Consider the following 20,138-nt stretch of genomic DNA (forward strand, 5'->3'; position numbering starts at 1 on the left):
AAGCCACCCCAGAAGAGTAGAGGATAAAGGCTGTTTAATTAGTAAAGAGAGGGCCAACTTCATATTAATGTTCCTGGTTTTGTAATGAGATGTTTGGCAATAATGTGACCATATCATTTTGGACTAGGAAAAAATTCACCGGCTCACAGGGAATAATGCTAGCAGGGCGAACACTTGCAAAATGTATTGTGTGATGCAAAGTTTCGGGGCAAAACCCCTTCTTCAGGCTTCTCCCTCACTGTGCACCAGGGGTTCACGGTTTCTGGAGCACCAGTGTGTGCAAGTGGAATCTACCTTCTACCATATCATTTTGGCCATATCATGTTTGTTGGGAATCACAGTTTACATTTTTACGGGTCTTTTGCAGTTATAGTGCCTTTTTTTCACTAGATGTTCATTCTCAGTTGTCTTCTTAGCTTTATAGATACCTTGAAGAAAGAAAATCCTTGCTCTTATTGATTTATCCTTTGCCTTTTGCTGGGTCTTGCTCTCCAAGGGGCATTCAGAGCATAAAGTCTCTGCTAGATATGATGTATTTCAGCACTGTATAGCTCGCAGCAGCATTACTTGAGCATGACATCATACTGATGTCATAGTTTCATAACTTTGTTTCCTAGAATGCATCACTTTGATACAGCTTCATAAATTATTTTGTTTTTCTTAGACCTTTTTTCTTTACTTTTTATGGGTGTTGCTACTTAAAGCATTGGCTTTTCATGTCCAAACATTTGCCACCTTTCTAGTTAGTAGCAGGTTCCGTAGGTTTGCTTCTTCTCCGCGCAGGACACCTGTAACTGGGCAGTGGCCACAAAGCCTAGAAATTGCAAGGCTGTTGGATTTGAATGCTCTGTTTAACTGCAGACTGCACTATATAACTAAAGTATAATCGTAATGACTCTTATTCACGATGAGTCCACCTTGGGATCTCGTGGTGAGTTCCTTGACTGCATGTTTTTTGAACAAACATGAAGTAACATTTTCTTCTGTTGTAACTTAATAGAGTATAGCATTACCTCTAAACTATAAAATTATTTCAAAGTGCATTCTAATTTTGAGTGATATATTTGGCAATATCTCAAGTTAAACCTACTTTATTATTGAAAGACAGTGTTTTCCACTGCATTTTCCCACTTCTCTCCAATGGAAAATGAATGCATTTCTCTACCCGCCATCACCGACACATTAATGTTTATTCTTTACATGCTTGCTCTTTCCCGAACCTCATGTATCCTCTACCATCTGTTTTTCATCAGTCGCAGAAGCCATAAACCTCCTTCCCACTTCTCTTTATATTCATGGGGCATTGACCCCATGGATATGTCCATACATCAAGTTGGTTGAAGTAGACCTTCAATTTCTATTAGTCTGTGCTCATTAAAAGGGGAAGATCGAAAAAATAATGAAGGCGATTTACCTCCAAAGACATGTGTTGTGTTTGACAAGATATGGATAACATTTTTGGTACGAATCGGAGGGCTATAGCTGGTTTCTGAGCCTCACACACAAAATAGATAAGCAGTGGAATGAAAATTTTCATGGAACATGTTTCCAGGCAAACCGTTTCAGTGCAACCTATGTGTTTTAATTTTAGGACTTTTTGAGTAGTGGGTTTTTTGGCTACTTAAAAATGTACATATTCCTATAAATTGGTCCCAGACAGATACATAAACCACAAAGAATATGCAGACTTTTGATTGGACAATCTAGTAGGAATGTGTAATTAAGGGAGACTGAGTTTTGCAGCAGGACAGGTACCCACGGGTTACCCACAAAAAATTCAGCTAACCTGTCGGTTGATGGTAGGACTTTTGGATGCTTGTTGGCTAGGCAGGCTGCAAATTTCAACTTCATACATTTTTTAAATGTCATTTTTCTGCCTCCACCTACTTCTGATGATCTCACTTCCAGTTTGCAGCAACTGCACTTTCTGTTTAATTGTTATCAGGTCACGGATAAGGCAGTTGAGGGTCAGGAAGCAGGTCCAAGCTGGTAAAAATTGCAGGTTGGATTCATTTTTCAGAAATGTAACCCTACTGGCAGGCATTAAAAGCTCATGCTGAAGGGCCGTTGATATGAATAAACATAGATAAACATCAAAATAATGTGTGTTTGTAGCATGTGGGCACAGTGCCCCCTTACATAATGGCTCGGGTAAAAACAGAAATTAAATACAAAGAGTTCATGAATTACAATGTCTCCCAGATGGATAAATCCTGCACTGTTATAAAATCTAAATCCGACGACTGATTTTGTATTTTCACTTGCAAAAAAAGATTGCTATACCATGACCCAATTAGCAATACATAATTAAACACAAAAATGGCATTATATTTCTTTTTGAGATGAAACCTAAGGTTTCTCGGCTAAAGGGAAGCTTTTCGAAATGGCATTCTCATCGAACAAGAGCGTATATTGCAATGGCGGAGGTCTTTTAAGGTCATGAAGATCGTCTGCTGGGAGCTAAATCTTTCCCTCTGCCACCAGACCGTATCTTTATTTCAAATTAAATCTGATTTCGAAATCCGTTTGAAAAAGGCTACATCATAAAGATTTATTACTTTGGGCAAAACTGCTTAAAAAGAAATAAATCCCAAATATATGGATTTGCGGTATATTAGCGAGCTATCGGAAACATTTTGTTCTGCTTCACGTGCAGAATCCTTCGCCTTAGTGGCATTGCCTTCAGGATTTGAAGAATTACATTGATTAGGCTTTGTAGTTCAATAAGAACAGTCATTTGTAATTAAGACAAAAGTCTTAGAATAGTTCTTCACTGTAGGACTTCACTGTAGAACCACAAGGGCTTTAAAGGGTCAGGGATTTTTCCTCTTGAGGTTTTTATAATGAAAATATTAAGAGTTGAATGTATATTTTACCCCCAAGACTTTGTGTGGCTAAGCTAATGGTTCCTACCCTACCTAACCAGCCTCTTGCTCTGAATTCCCCAGAATGGTTTGGGAGCCCGTGGCTGATGATGTTTTTGAGGGCATGACCAGTTAAAGAGGGCCTTAAAGGAGAAGGAAGGGCTAAAATTTAGTAAGCTTTATCAGAAAGGTCTGTATAAATACACCAGTAAATCTTCAAAGTAATGCTGCTCTGAGTCCTCTGTCAAAAGAAACACCACATTTCTTTCCTTCTATTGTGTACTCATGGGCTTCTGTATCAGACTTCCTGTTTTCAGCTTAAATCTCCAGGGCAAGGGCTTGAGCATGCTCAGTTTGCTCCTCCCTTCCCCCTCCCTCTTCCTCTCCCTGCTATAATCTGAGCCCAGAGCTATGAGTGAGCAGGGAGAGACTCGCGCAGGAAGTGATGTCACACCAATCTAATATGGCAGTTGCTATTCTAAACAAACCGAGAGCTTCTAGAGCTGTTTACTGAGGTATGGTAAAGAATTTTGCAAAAAAAAATGTAGTGTTATAATTTGCGCTATTGTGGCTAATCTATTCTATTGCTTCGGTAGCTTTCCTTCTCCTTTAAATGCCGTACTACATGAAGCACGAACTTCATACATAATACATGTCCTGTAGTCTTCACAATCTGAACCTTGTAGCAATATGTACATTATTGTGATATCTTTCCGTTCCTAAAATATGGCCCCATCCCATTGTTTTCAGTAAGAATCACCTGAATGTTCAGAACAATGTCTATACGGGCAGGCTGAATGGTCAGGTATTTCTACATTTTGCCGACACACCAGTGGGATTTTATCTGAAAACAGAAACTGACAGTTGTATGTGAAATCATTGCGTGTCTGTCTGTCTTAGATCCCGTCTCCCACCCCCATCCCTAATGGAGTTGCTGACAATAAGCTATAGATGTCATTACTTTTCTTAAAGGTCACCTTCAGAGCAGATGTGTGCTTGGTGCATCTTCCCGAGCAGTGCACTGCTGTGATTTCCTAATGTGACTCCTGACTCCAGATTGAAGATATTAGAAATGGTGCTGTGTATGTTACACTTCTGTCTGGAATGATAACCGCTGATAGACCCTTAAGCTGGTCACACACAGAGTGTGTATTAGACGATTCAGTTGTGTTTTGATGGATGTTGTTTGCCGTCGGTCTGTGTGTTGGACCCTCAGTGGATGGAGCGGGTGGCCTACGTCTGCATGTCCAAGTCAGTCGCTTTAATTTAAATACTTAAGGAGAGACTCTTATTTATACACAGGGAGCTGGAGAGGTGGGTCACATTTTTGTTTAGGGAAGCTGCCAAATAAAGGCTTTCCACAAAAGAACTTATATAGGAATATATAGCAGTTGGTCTCTTTTTGAGAGCCCAAAACCTGTTCTCCTATGCATTCTTATCCTAGGCCAGTTGGAAAGTGACTCGACATTTCTGGGGTTATAGAACAGGAGGCCCCTCATAATTCAAAAAGACTGGGGCTTGTAGCATCCCATCAGCAGCCAAAGGCTTTGTACTTTATTCTGTCTCCTCCTCGCCAAGGGGGACCCTCTTCAGCTGAGGCTTATCACAAAGCCTTTTCTGGTTTCCCTTAAAATCAGCACTGACTTGTACATTCTACACAAGAACTAGACCTGCAAGAGCCAGCCATTTTTATTAAAGCTGTTAAACAAGGTGCTTATTTGAGGAACAAATGCTGTTGTAGATACATTTCATTAAATTGTTATTTGGATTGAAATGTTCTATCTCTGATCTTAGTCTCTAGGCTTCTTTTAAGCATATGGAAGAGCTCTCGTGACGGCAAAAGATCATGGTAGAAAAAAAAGAATTTTGGGAGGGTTATGAAGAAAAAAACTACAGTGCATTATCTAAGGCCAAATCAAAGGCAGATGATAAAATAAGGGATGGGATGCTGTATTATGCTTTTATTATGAAAAGCTGCCCATTTGGCCTAATAGACAGGCAATGGTCTGTAACCTAGTTTCTCACAGGCCGGTGCTAATGAATAACAAATCTGTTTCTCTGCACTAACCCCCCTGCCTCAGAGCTGAGGCCACTTACGTTATAGGAAATCTATTGCTGTGTTTTTTTTCTGTCTCCCCCCCACCCTCCAGCTTGGATGTTATTGGATTTCAGATGCTGTATTGACCCATCTTAACCTTGACTTCTCACATCATAACTTCTACCTCTTCCTGTGGAATGTCAGCACAAAGTTAATGGCCTTGCACTATCTTGGTTTCACCCAAATGAATTCTATGTCTTGCCTTTTTCTGTTATCAAGCCAATGCCTTGTCAGTTTCCCCTTTACTAAACTCCCAGCAAGGCTTTTCCTACCTCCAGCTTCCCCCACAGACCTGAAATGCCAGGATCCTGAAGCCCTCCCGGCCCAAAAAAAAATCTTCTTTCATCCCTGACCCTTTCATACAATGTTAAACCTGCCTATGTACAGTATTTCCGGGTGGAACCACCTACTAGTGCTTTTGTCTGATTGTTTGGGATCATGGTCCCTTTTAAGTTAGTTAGCCATCAGCTCTTTGGGGCTCAACTTTTTTTTGTTCTTTCTTGATTCTTACATATGTTCCTTGCAAGATTACAGAGAAAGTGGAAAGGCCTCAAGCATGTTTCCCAATTCATGTCACTGGTTTAAATTTATGATCTTTGACTACCAGTAGTAACTGTGGCATAATGACTCTTAAGGCCCCCGATTAAGAGGTATCTATAGAATTGTCCCGCAGGCCAAACAGTTGGGCATTGTGAACTTCCTATATCCACATAGGTGGTCAGACGGCATTCATCCATTTATTTTAGGAATATGGTCTCAAGGAGAGGATTTGGTTATAAGTTAGATTGAACTGTGTCCTATATACATATGGTGATACCCTTTCCATTCACTATGAAGGAACATTGGAATATACTGCACTTAGGACAGACTGTGTCCTAATAGGATTGCAAGGCACTCTTCCAAAATTGACCATGCAAGGAGGCTGACATGCCAAGAGATAATAAAGCAAATTCATTCTCTGCAGAGATAAAATCAATGATAATCCAGTCCTTCGCAACCTGTGTCTGGGCTTCCAGGTCTTAGTCATGGGTTTGTTTTTGCAAAGGCTCCTAGATCTGCAGCTTCATACTCCCCATTGGCCCTGGATCTTGCCCTTGATCCTGAATGTCCTCTTGTATTGCAGAAACTGGACATTTTATATTTATACATATCTAGTTTTTGTCTTCTTCCAGTCCGTAAGCATTTAAAGCCCCTAAGCATGGCATCTCAAGCTTTTTGAAAGTGTGGAAATATATGGAACATGCAGAGGATCTTGGGAACACTGGTGATACAGTGACCAAGTCTTACATGGAGTTTGTAGTCCTGGGGTGCCGGGATTGGATGAATGATGCTTATCTTACCCATTGGGAGGGTTTGTGTAAAACTGGAGGTTTTGCTCATGCTTAGACTTTTGCTGCACTTATTGGGGCGAAGTTGGAGTTCTCCATGCGTGTAGAACTTGGCTGCTACTGTGGAGACCCTTGCCCATTTCGGAGGCCCACCACATCTACTTCCCAAGTCACTTTCTGAGGTGAAACGCATAGTTGTTATTCCTGCTGATGTTTTCTTAGGAATGCCACACAAGGCATACTGAAGTCTCCATGCACAATATAACTTTACCTCCTACAACGTGCTAACCACACTGCTTGTGTTCTGCTGCCAAGGATATAGTGTGCGCCGCTCCTAAACACAACATTAATATAAACACTCTGCCTAATGCTTATGTATCGGAGATCTTTTAACGGTCTGAACTGTTTTGATTCCGTTGATTTGTCTGGCTCTGCAGAAGATGTTGACTCAACAATAAAAATAAATACACTTTGCACATATGGCAGTGAACACAAGTTTCCTTGTATAACCCAGGACGCACTTTGTCTCTTCACAGAGCCAAGGCGCTATTACGGAGAGGCTACGTAGTTTCAGCATGCACGACCTGACTGATGTGCAGGGGGATGAGACTGCAGAGACCCGGTTTTTCCCTGATGGCCAAAAGAAACCAAGAGCATCTGTCAGTGATTCTTCCGGTAAGTGTAGCCTTGAACAACCTCCTGTAGCTTCTCAATTCTACTTGTGTTTTTTCTTATATAGTCATCTGTAGAACCTAATCCAGTGCCTGCAGAGGGGTACTGGGAATTGTAGAGTTGTTGATTTGACATCATAGTTTTGCCTACTGTCCCATCGGTTTGGGCAAAGCCTTCCTGCATCCCCTTTGTTCCCCCTTCCCTAAAGATTATACATTTAAATGTCTTGTGTTCTCTTCAATTTACCCAGAATACATTGTGAATGTTTAACATTATATAACCAACCAGTGACGCTAAGTAGATCTAAGGGTAGAGACACATGCTGCTATTTCGGGAGATTAGTTGCCCAGCGACAAATCGATTCTTCATCGGGCGACTAATCTTCACGAATTGTCTTCCCGCCGGCTAGAATGTAAATCGCCGGCGGGATGGCAATCGGATCACTTCGGCTTTCCGAAGTCACCTGAAAATGAAGCGTTCTTAGTGCCATCCCGGGAAGGCAGTTCAGGGAGAGTAGTCGTCTGAAGAAGAATCGATTTGTCGTTGTGTCGTTCTCCCGAAATAGCAGCGTGTGTCTCTGCCCTTGCTGTCCACTTTGTGCCTTTAGATAGAATTTACACATGTTGCCTCCTTTATCCACATATTTGTGTTTATTCGTTTAAGTTGGAAGCAGCTCAGGAGAGATAATGCCTTTGAGAACTTTTATGAAACAGTGACCTCTGTTGGTAATTGAAAATAGTAAAACGTTAACTGCTTTGTGAGTATGTAACAATGCATCTTTCAAACACATTATTCTACTTGAGAAGACAAACCCTTACTTCCTTTTAAACATGTGTGGTCCTTGTTGTCATGCCCTGCATACATATTACATACTTCAAAGGGATACTGTCATGGGAAATATAATGTTTTTTTCAAACATATCAATTAAAAGTGCTGCTCCAGCAGAATTCTGCACTGAAATCCATTTCTCAAAAGAGCAAACAGATTTTTTTTATATTCAATTTTGAAATCTGACATGGGGCTAGACATATTGTCAGTTTTCTAGCTGTCCCCAGTCATGTCAATTGTGCTCTGATAAACTTCAGTCACTCTTGACTGCTGTATTGCAAATTTAAGTGATAACAGAACAATGGGGAGTTAATCAGATAGCAGCTTACTAACACAAGATAACAGTTGCCTGATAGATCTAAGAACAGCACTCAATAGAAAAATCCAGGTCCCACTGTGACACATTCAGTTACATTAAGCAGTAGAAGCAACAGCCTGCCAGAAAGCAGTTCCATCCTAAAATGCTGGCTCTTTCTGAAAGCACATGACCAGGCAAAATGACCTGAGATGCACCTACACACTAATATTACTAAAAAAAAAATACACCTACTGGTTCAGGAATTAAATTTTGTATTGTAGAGTGAATTATTTGCAGTGTAAATAGTGTAATTTAGAAATAAAAACGACATCATAAAAATCATAACTGAATCCTTTAAGGGGCTGGCAGAATATTGCTAGAGCAGAGAGAGTTAACAGAGGAGCTTATGAGTGTGGGGGGCCATACTGACCAGTGATCCATAGTAACCCTGTTTCAAACACCTTGCAAGCAGCATGCTGAATGGTTTGGTTAATTTCCTCTCTTCGATAAAAGCACGGATAGAATATTTAATAAGGCTCCCTTTGATAGGACGCCGTTTGAAAGATATGAATTCATAAGCCTTTGTGCCATGTACACAAATGGAAGATAAAAAGATTTCTGCCAAGGTAGTCTGGGAATTATTCAGCACTGAGGAAGCCTGACTACAATACATAATGACTTTCTCTACGTGAAGAGGAAATGTAATTATACGGTGCAACAGGAATATGAAACGCCTGGTGATTTACACTTCCCGGCATCCCCTATTTGGCGTTCCTGCAGTACAATATTTAATTTTTAATGAGTTTTATTGTTATGTAACCCTGCTAATTATATGCAGGATCAACGGAATATTTACCACCTGGGTGGCAGTGTCCAACTGATCGCTTTGGCCCCAGGCTAATGATTGTATACCAGTGGGGACCTATGTTCATCTGTCTGGACAGGAATGTATCTATAGACTTATGCAGTCTTAAAGCTGGCCATACAAAAAGAGGTCCACTCGTCTGCCGACTTTGCCAAATGAGCGGACCGTACCTGATATGCCCACCAACGGCAGGGGTAATCCGAACATTCGGCCCAAGGGCTGAACGATCGGATTATAGTGAGGAGCAATGGGCTCCGACGTGTCAGTCGATGGAAAAATTAAACCTTCGTAATCGATATCCTAGCCAGAGTCTAAAGGACCGTTATCGGCAGCTTTATCTGCCCGTGTATGGCCACCTTTAGCCAAAGAAATTCGTAACAGGCAGATGTCAAAACCAGTGGGTTTGGGGCAGTTGCCTATTTAGACTTGAAGCAGAAACCCCTGCTTTGGTTATTAAATAAAGGCAATCCCTTGCTTTTGGTGGCTGATCTTGGCCATGTTGTCATCAGAGGGAAGTTGGTAGGTCATAAAGTAGAAGAGGCCTTTGGTCTATGGTTTGGAACAGTGAGTTAGGCTTGGGTTGGAAAATTTCTGACCTGCTCATCACTAGACTAGATATCTCCACAAAAGCACTAAAGAGCAACGTAATTAATGAATGATGAAGCTCATGGGGCCCCATAGCATTTCATTATCAGGACCCCCTTCAGTATTCTTACCGTTCCCTGTTCAATAAATTCACAGTGATGTTGGCGTAGGCCATTGGTTGCGCCACTTCCAAGCAATCACCAACCAGGAGCATGTCCAGTTACAGCCAGGTTCATATTGAATTCATCTAGATATACTCATGGAACAAGATCACTGGGAAAAGTGCACCAAGTGCATGAAAGAATATTTGCACTGCACCGCTCTGATTTTTATATACAGCTAAGGAAAGCATGGGGGGGGGGTTTGCAATGTGGGATGGGTGAAGGGGACCTCTCTAGGGTAACTAACATATCGATACCTTTTGTTCTTCTTTAAATGCAAGAAAAACTCTTTCATTCTTGACGTTACAGACCCTTTAAGACACTGCTTTGACCCCTCTAAGTTTTTTGGAGGATCCCCAGAGACCACTTAGACATTACAGTATTTAATTAGCTGACCTCTCATTGTGGCCTCGTGGTGGTTCATATAACAGATCACTCGTAAAGGGCAAGTAGCAACAGAAAATGATTCCTTTGAAGTTCTGTATTTTGTAATTCATTCCATTTGTTGAAGCAGAAATCCTACATTGTGTTTGCTGTCTGCTTCGCTGCGTTCGGCCAACTTTTATCTGCTAAATAAACATAGCCCTTCATGGATCTATTGTGTTCAGTTTAGTCTTGGGTCAGATCTGCCCAACTGGAGCTCCAAAGCCAGATGTTGCCTTGAGAACACTTCTATAGCCCCCAAACTGCTCAACAGCCCCACTCTAATAACATCATAATCTTGCCCCCAAACACACAGTATACCCAACAATTGGCCTCCTATATGGAAATGGTTAGACAACACTGCCCAATCCACAAGTAGGTGACAGGAATCAGTGTTGGTCATAAGAGTGAATGCTAATAATGTGGAATAAATCTTATTTTTAGTAACTGTATTTATCTTTCTGATAAAATCATAGCGAGTTGATGAAACAATGTCTTATCCACAGTAAATCTGTACCTTCACCCCTGTGGTTATTTTCTTGCCAACAAGAAGTCATGTGGATGCTGTAATCCAGGGCAGTTCGTAATAATCTGTGTGCTTCTTAGATGCAACGTACAATGGTTTGTTTTGAGTAGAGGCAGGAAGCAGAGCAGAATGTAATCCAGATGTCGGCATCAGCGGCCCTGCAAGGCTGATATTGAGGACTTTAAACTGAAGATTGAGTGCGCCACCTAGTGAAAATGTAGGGAATTTAGCTTTGCAATGCTCACACTTTAATAACCAAGAAAGTGTGCAAAGAAAAGACTTGTCATTTAGACAAGGCTCTATTTATATGAAACAGAAGCACTGCTGATAATATAATAATGTCCTGGAATTGCTCAGGAACTCTCCCAATTCCAATACAAGCCTGCCTGCCAGCATCTGCCTTATACTAATGTAAAGTAAAACGGTTTGTTTGTTTTGCCCCAGGCCAGAGCAGTTATCCATCTACTCCCATAACTGTATTAAACCGACTCCTCTCCCGTCATCAATAGTGTAAGTGAACCTTTTAGATTTAAAGGTTAACTGAGCCTGACCACTTTTGCCATAAAGCGAGGCTGGAAAGTAAGCCGACCGATTCATACAAGTACCAGGAAAAAGTGCTTGTTGGGCAATTTCATTGCTAGTTTTTAGGGGCTGTTACTGGGGCTTTAACACTTATGTTTTTAGGATACTAAAGTTTAAAGTGCCTTAAAGAACCCTGAACATGACATTGGCCTTAGAGTAGTATAAGTATGCGATCCGTTATCCAGAAAGCTCCAATAGACTCCATTATATCCAAATAATCCAAGTTTTAAAAAGTGATTTCCTTTTTCTGTGTAATAATAAAACAGTAGCTTTTACTTGATCCCAACTAAGATATAATTAATCCTTATTGGAAGCAAAACCACTATACTATGATGATCCAAATTATGGAAGGATCCATTATCTGGAAAACCTCAGGTCCCGAGCATTCTGGATACCTGCACAAATAAAGTCCCCAATCTGGAGATTTTCAGCATTAACTACTGATGGCTGCTTGATAAAGTGTTACACCTACAGCATTTTCCCTGATCCTATCTTTACCCATTCTGCTTTTCTCCAATTTGGTTTTGAGTGGATTTTTGCCATTTTCAGTTGTAGAGGTTAACGTTAAAAGCAAGAGAAGTGTCCGCATCGGACACAGACATGTACAGGAACAAAGGAATACACGGGAGAGTGTTTTTAAAGTGATGCAGACATGTTCCTGCAAAAAACATGAAATGGTCGCTGTCACTTTAAGAAGCCTATACATGGGATAAACAGGCATGAGAGAAGATTTAACGCTCGTTGGGACATAAATACTGCGTGATGTATGCAACAGTTTCCCTTTAATTCATAGCAGATACAAGTAATGAAGTCAAATAGTCATGTTAGTGCTCTCCGGTGTCTGTTATTCTTGGACGTCAGCAGTGTTTTATCTTCATTTTTGGAAGTGAGATGTGTCCAAGTTCAACAAGCCCGTTCCTTCTTTTAAACAAAGCGCTGGTGGAATGCTGACATGAAAGCCCTGTAACAAAGCTTTCCCCTCCAGCATTCTTTATCTGGTCCCTAGAAGAGAGCGCAGAGCGCCAGATGCAGCATTCCAGATGCTCCATTAAATTAAGTAATTCCAGAGTAGCTCTAGATGACATTCTTTATACATATAAGAGAGAAAGACTGACAGGGAAGAAGGGTTTGTTTCTGTTTAGCTTTTCTATCTTTCGCTGAGCCAAGTTTCCATATGAAGGAGATGTACCACTATCCCTGTATAGACAATTAAATTTGGCTGCTCTCTGTCCTCATGTGAAAATCATACCTGATCATGTCACATCTGATGTGCCGTCTCCCATTGTTCATCACAGACACAGACCATGTGCACAAGAGACCAAGGCCCCATCAACTTCTAGAGCGCATGCTCCATCTGCCAGGGACCTTCTGGGAACCTGCACACCATGCGTGATGTTCTAAAACATGGCGGCCGTCAACCCTGTTGTGCTTTGTATTCTCAGCTTCTGGAAGCATCTCTCTCTCCAATAAATTTACTACACCGGAATACCTAGAGTTTTCCTGGTGTACTCTACTAACTACATTAAACCCACTATCCACAGTTCCTCCATGCCTTTCTCTATCATCAACTTTTTGAGGGATCAGGACCCGCTGTAGACTAGAGTCCTTCGCAGAACCAATTTCTAAGATCTGAACCTGCAGCCCGCGACCTGAACCGCAACCTGCATATTTACCCAATTTGATCCGTTAACCGACCTGGACCCGCAACTGTCTTTATCAGCCACCCGCCGACTACCATCAAACAGGAAGTGATGTTGCTGCAAACCAGAAGTGACATCCATCAACAGTGTGCAGGGTCAGAAACAAGTTTTGTAAAAGATTAAAAGGAGTAAAATATAGACAAAATAGCATAAGATAAGAAATTTAGATGAGACCCACAACCCGACCCGCATCTATACCCGCACCTGAAAATCCTATACTCATTCCACAGGGGGCACGCTTTTTTTTTGTAGAGAAATAATTTGTTGTTTAAAGGATTAATTATATCTTAGTTTGGATCAAGTACAAGATACTGTTTTATTATTACAGAAAAAAAGGAAATAATTTTTAAAAATTTGGATAAAATGGAGTCTATTGGAGACGGGCAATCCGTAATTTGGAGCTTTTTGGATAACGGGTTTCTGGATAACGGATCCCATACCTGTACTTCTGCATAGCTGGGGGATTGTTATAAATTTCTATAAAAAGAATGCCCAACATGACAAGTTTCGACTACTACTACTGCATAAGTGTGGCTCTATCCTAGGGGTCTTGTCACTGCTAGCAAGGGTGGGTGTGAGAGTGTTAGTCTTTCTTCCTACATATAATACACGGGTGAGAATGAGCTCAGTTTGGTTTTCATGTATTTCTTTTCTTATTTTAAGGTTTCAGTTCTTTAAGGAAAGATTCAGGTGACGACAGAACAGACGAAGACGTGGAAGTGAATTCAGAGGACGAGGTGTACTCACAGAAGGGCCTTCGAAGGTCACAGAGTATGCGATCTGTAAAGGTCATAAAGGGACGCAAAGAGGTACATTCTGCACATGGGAGACTTTGTAGTTGCTTTAACTGATCTTTTTGTCCTGATTTCCTTAGGTTCACTTCAACCCTATATAGAAAATAGCTTGGTTAATGGAACAAAGGCCGAGCTTCAGATTAGTAAGGAACCTCTAGAGAATGCAGACGGGACCATAGTTTGCAGTATCATAAAGCTTGATGTACACTTAGATATGTCGGTTTGGTGAGGTCACCAACAGAGTAGATCTTTGCCTGCTTCGGCTACACATTTCATGTGCTAATTTGATAGCTTGTCTTCAGAGCAAACATTCAGACCCACGAGGAGAGGACTGCCCCACGGGATGTTTAAGCTGGTCTAGAACACATGGCTGATTCGTAACAAGGTATCATCATTTGGGGAGGCAGTTGTTTTGGAACCATTCATGGGGCAGTTGTAAGTTGGCAGTATTGACCCATTTATGGACTGCTAAACCTTCTACACCTGGCCAGGTCATGAACTTTTTCACCATATAAACTTCTCTCCGGTGGCCTCCTGGCTGGCCCCACTATACCCGCAGAGACTCTTTTATCACAAGAGTGGTGATAAAAGGTAGTGCTAATACAATCATGGGCCATGACCCTCTTCATGAATCAAGTTCTTAGTCAGTGAAAGAGCTTCTGCTCCCTCCTACCATCTGCCGATGATCAGGTGCAGCTGGTGCTGGATAGCAAAGTCTTTTGACAAACTTTTTAATGACATACTCAAACTTTTGACCTGTGTTTTGCAGATACGATATGGATCTCTCAAGCACAAACCAAAGAAGAGACCTCAGCTATATTTTTGAGTGGACATCACACACACCACCTCTGACTAACCGCTGTGCTGCAGTGATCCACACGTCATGAAATAGTCTACATTTCACACCAGCATTAGTATTGAGAAGTTGGCTGACAAATGGTGTCTGATATGCATATACTAGTGTTATTTTATTGTTTTATTTATGTGGTTATGGAACTGTCAACCTGTAGCTCTCCATGGGTTGCTGAAATAGATCCTGTCATCCATGTGGCTGTAGCTGAGCAGCAGTGGTACCACAGGTTAGCAAAGCCCTGATGTACACCCATGTTAGCTACCTCATTAGTAGGGCAGGTTTTATGGAGTATTGTCTTCCTTTTATACCTAGAATCTGATCTTGAGCACAAGCCTTAAATGGATACTAATAATTAATTTGATTTTATTTTGGACTGGTAAATACAATTGCACACTTTGGTGCTTTGATTGCCAGTACTTGTTGCTGAATTCAAACAATAACTGGCTAGTGGGCCACCACAGTCCTGCCCATTGGAGCGATCTGTATTGGCTAGTGGTGAGTGGACTAATACTACAAGTATGGACAGTCAAAAAACCATGTGTGCCACAGTCCTTAAAGCCTCTTTCCATTTATATGCAATGGGGTGCTTAGCTGCCATGATCTTAAAGGGCCACTAGACCCTCAGAATTTGTGCTTGCTATTGTGTGATGTCTACACTGACATATATTTAAGCTATATATCTTTAAAGGCAATAGGCAAAAACCCAAGCCAACTGTAGGGGTACTTGACCGCCTTCACCTTCTAAAGAGAGTTACACTAACAGCCCAGTTATCTCATGGTGCCCTAACTGATGTCTTACCACCCCTCTTGATCATTGGACAACAACCCTTCTGGATTTCTCTATACAACCAGACCATCTCAAACCTTGATGCAACTTTTTTTTATATCTTGAATGAACTTTTCTCATGTGTGTTATGTTATATGGTGTCCTCCTGTAATAGTCTAAAGTTGAAGTAGTCAGAGGAGTGTGTGTGCATCAGTGTTTTAATCCCTAATCTTGAGTGTGTCAATTTATATAGAACCTGTATATTTTTTAACAAGGCAAGAGATTTATGAAATGCTGGATACCTCATTTATTATGCTTTATTGTCTTATTATTAATACGTGTTGGAAAAGATCCCATTGGGAACATTGAGTTATTTCTCAGTCTTAAATCTGTGCTGATAACTGTGCTCTACTGAAAATGAAACAAGTTTTCTTAATATATACCAAAAACGCAATAGTAGACAAGATTAGAATTTTTTCAAAAACATTTATTACCATATGTGTCTGAATTTCAAGGTTTTTTTTTTCCTTTTAATTGAAAATTTTGTCATTGCGCTTGTTTGGTGCGTTTTGTATTTATTTATTAATCTTTGTATCAACTTCCTTCCAAAATTAATATCTTCTTTGATTTTGCACCATTATTTACCATTTTTCATTTCTTAAGGACACTGGAACATGGAGCATTTTTAGGTATTTTATGCATCTATTTTGTGCATTCCTAGTTATGCGAACTAAAGGAAAAAAATCCAGCGTGTAATTCTTACCTGTCAAATCATGTTGCTGACACGTCGATGACATTCCCATTGGTAGCAAAGGATATTGATTCTGGATATATCTGCCACACTTTTTTTTTAAAGACAAAAATGCCTGAAATTGTTTCATTTCCGTTAGTAACTTTTATCAAGGCTTAAATCAAACTTTTTATTTGGTTAAGGATTTATTGATGTGATTTTAGTGATCTTAATTCGTATAGCAATATAAGCAAGTGAGGGGGTTTGCTCTGCACCAAGAAGAAAACGCGCATTTCAGTCATTGCTTTTTAAAAATGGAAAAAATTGTAACGCAATGGTATTTTTATGGTGATGCTGTAGATTCTGCAGCAGGTGAAGGGTATAACTTTGTCTTTTAAGCAGGTATTCGGGATTTTAATGATTTTATTTCTATTTAGAACTGAGCCAGTATGGTTGGGTACAGAGGTCCTTTCTGCTGGATTGTGCTCCACCCTGTGCCTCATGCATTGCTGTAGGCGCATCTTGAATATTGTGCCATGGCTATAAATCAGTACAAGTATGCACAACATCTTTGTGTATGTTGTATTACCGGAAACATGTTCATTACCATTAATTGGGTAGGAAATGATGACGTTCTTATCACCTTGCCCTCCTCGATTGATAACACAAACTTGGAAGCTTGGGGCCAGACAGCAGAAATACAATGGCTGCTTTTGGCAAGGCACGATGATCAATAGCAAGTTCTTAGAAGCTTGGGCAAATAAAGTATATATGCAACTCAAATTTTTTTTTTTTTTTAAAAAAATGAAGGTTGATATAAAGTGGTCTAAAATCACTGGACATTTCCTAAATGTTTACATTGCTCTAGCTTGTGTCCCAGGCCATAGGCCAGAATAGAGTTATATGTATGGGATCCATTATCCGGAAACGCATTAAACTCTGAATTACGGGAAGGTTGGTTCCCATAGATTCCATTTTATCCAAAAAAGGATTCACTTTTTCCTCTGTAATAATAAAACTGTAGCTTGTACTTGATCCATACTAAGATATAATTAATCCTTATTGGAAGCAAAACCAGCCTATTGGGTTTATTTCATATTTACATGATTTTCTTGTAGACTCAAGATATGAAGACCCAAATTAAAGAGAGATCCGTTATCCAGAAAACCTCAGGTCCTGGGTATTCTGGATAACAGGTCCCATGCCTGTATCATCTTGTTTTGTGCCCAGCTATCCATTACATTTTTATTTACAGCAGCCAAGATGTCTTCCGCTATCTACTTTTCTTTGGTGCCTGACAATTGAGAATGTGTTGGCAGCAAATCAGAGAATAGAAAGACTTAAAGATTCTTATATGCAGACCAAAGTGCCTTGGGTGGGAGGTATAGCTCACTGTGTGAATGCTGTATCTGTGACAAGATACCTCAGCAACTAAAGAAGCCCAGGATTTTGGGTCGTATTTTCTGTTATACATATTGAGCAGAATGTCTGTACATAACACAGGGTCAAGCTAATAAAATGTCTTCCCCTTGGCCTTGCTCTAATAAACAGGCCTTCTCTCCTGTGTTGTGTTTTAGCCAAAGATCTACTTGAATGAATGACCTGTCTACTGAATCCACTTTCACTTGTGGATTACGAAATTATAAAAAACATGACCATTTTTGTTTAAAACTCAATAAAACATTGGAATGGGCAGTTTGTGATCTTCCAGGTGTTGGGCTGGAACCTCCAACAGCCCATACACTGTCTTTAGATGTAACACCTTAGAAATTTGGGTATAATAAATGTAATAAGAAAATAATATATATATCTAATGTCCAAACTGTTTTGGCTGACAAGGCATGCTGGGAGATCTGAGTACACAGATGGAGGGCCACAGGCAAAATAAGCAAATTTTTCTTTAATGCCCGCTTCTTGTCAATAACACTGTGACAAGTGATGTCTTGTATCATAATCTTCTATAACTGCCACCTAATTCTCTACTGTGACTGGTTTAGGAGCAGTTCTAATGAACACCTTTTCCTGTTTCCTGTCTACGTATCATTTCTGTATATTTATGTTCTCTCCATTCATTGATACTGTATGAGTTACAGGCTGGTAACTGATGCTTTTAATAGATAAAATATGTTTGGTTTTCTCTTTGCTGGAGTTTTGATCATGCTTGCACTTTTGTACCAGAGAATAACATGGGGCGTTGCTTTACTGAGCACGGGAAATTGCAACGATGCTGGATCTTTTTGCAAATGAGCAAAATAAAATCTTCTAAAACTGAATCTAGTCTGTTGTTTTGGTTGTGTTCAGACAGCAGTAAATTTGCACATATGCATTTGGGTTAAAGTCAGGACTCCTCTCGACCGGTCAAGATCTTCCACTCCCATCTCAAACCCATTATGTAAGGACCTTTCTTTGTCCTTTCCCAAATTGTTGCCACAAAGTAGGAAGCATGGGACTGTCAAAAATGAATATAGAATAGAAAAAGAATTGACCTATTGCTTTGCACCTTCCCATCCCTCTTAGTCCAAAAACACAGTCATATGTCTACCCCACTACATGTGTTAAAACATAACTTTTAATAAATATCTTTAAGAAAGAGAAAGAAGTCCAGATTAACACCATTAAAAATACTTTGGGTACAGGGAGGCGAGATGCCACAAGATAGTGGGTTTAAAACAAATCTCTGCGGCAATATATATGCTGAACAATCCCACAAAATAATATGGTGGCGTGTTGTTGTGTACTGGTATCAGCCTTATTTAAATAGACAATGGTAATCCACCATGCATAGAATTTCATACATTAAATTTGATGTTACCGCAGCATATAACTTCTAAAATATTAATATCATAGGAGACTGCTGCGTTTAGACCAAAAGAGGCACTATCTAGGTGGGACTCTTAGATTTATTGCGGCGGTAGCAGAAGTAGGTTCCGGTTCCCAACCATTCCGAACCAACCCCTTCACCCACAGTATAAACCCTCCCAGGTACTGAAAGAGATAATAAGTAAGTGCAGCTCTAAGCTTGCTGCGGCGATGAACTTATCATTCCATTTACCCACTGTTGCCAAGCCAACCCCTTCTCCCGCAGTGAACACCCTCCCGGTCGTTAAATAGGAGCAAAAAAATAAATGGGATAATTATCACCACTGGGAGGTTGTTACGCTGTGGATGAAGGGGTTGGTGTGGCTGTGGTGCTGGGACGGCTTCTTTTATATCCTACAACACAATTAATGTTTTTACCATCGAGTACATTTTTTTGCTCCTATTTAACGACCGGGAGGCTGTTCACTGCGGGAGAAGGGGTTGGCTTGGCAACAGTGAGTAAATGGAATCATTTTTATAATGTAGCCTTAAGGTTTGCTTTTACCAAAACCAGAGGCCAAAACTATGTAAAACTTCTCCGGACCATTTTTCCATCTCCACCACCTCCATTCAAAAAGGTAGTGTTCTTCTGGCATCTGCCAAGGAGTCAGTCCATTAGACTGCCCAATGTTAATGTGTGGTTCGTCACTCCAGTGCACCTGGTTCCAGTGCTCCAGATTACTGTACATTACTCCAGCTGGTTCTTGGAAAGAAACCCAGAGTTTTGGGTCATATTTTCTGTTATACATATTTAGCAGAATGTCTGTGCATAACACAGGGTCAAGCTAATAAAATGTCTTCCACTTATCTTGCTCTTATAAACAGACAGAAGGGCTTCTCTCCTGTGTTGTGTTTAAGCCAAAGATCTACTTGAATGAATGACCTGTTTACTGAATCAACTTTCATTTTGAATTGTGGATTGAGATTTTGGAAATTTGACCATTTTGTTTAAAACATTGGGATGGGCATTTTGTGACCTTCCAGATGTTGGGCTTGAACCTCCAACAGCCCATACACTGCATTTAGATGTCGTTGTGATATTGAGAGTGTAGCTCTGCAAACCGTGGAAGGTCACGGGTTCCTTATCTGTGATATAAAAATATAAGACACTGTTTATGTTGCACTTTATTAACTGGGTTACCAGGGTCTTTTCCAGTGAGTGTAGAGCCAAAGCCTATGACAAGCAGTGGTGTAATGAAATAAATT

The 20,138-nt window shown here is 40.4% G+C and overlaps 1 protein-coding gene across 1 annotated transcript in view; it reads left to right on the forward strand.

Annotated features, from left to right (window-relative positions):
* The window catches only part of reep3.S (receptor accessory protein 3 S homeolog), a 98,582-nt gene extending 80,236 nt beyond the window's left edge, over positions 1 to 18,346 (forward strand). The window contains exons 6-8 of the mRNA XM_041570865.1: positions 6,827 to 6,965; positions 13,594 to 13,739; positions 14,494 to 18,346. Coding sequence (XP_041426799.1) covers positions 6,827 to 6,965; positions 13,594 to 13,739; positions 14,494 to 14,550 — 342 coding nt within the window. The 3' untranslated portion in view covers positions 14,551 to 18,346. The remainder of the gene's footprint in view (positions 1 to 6,826; positions 6,966 to 13,593; positions 13,740 to 14,493) is intronic.
* Positions 18,347 to 20,138: the final 1,792 nt, after the last annotated feature.

Source organism: Xenopus laevis, chromosome 7S (genome assembly GCF_017654675.1).
Source record: "Xenopus laevis strain J_2021 chromosome 7S, Xenopus_laevis_v10.1, whole genome shotgun sequence".
NCBI lineage: Eukaryota > Metazoa > Chordata > Amphibia > Anura > Pipidae > Xenopus > Xenopus laevis.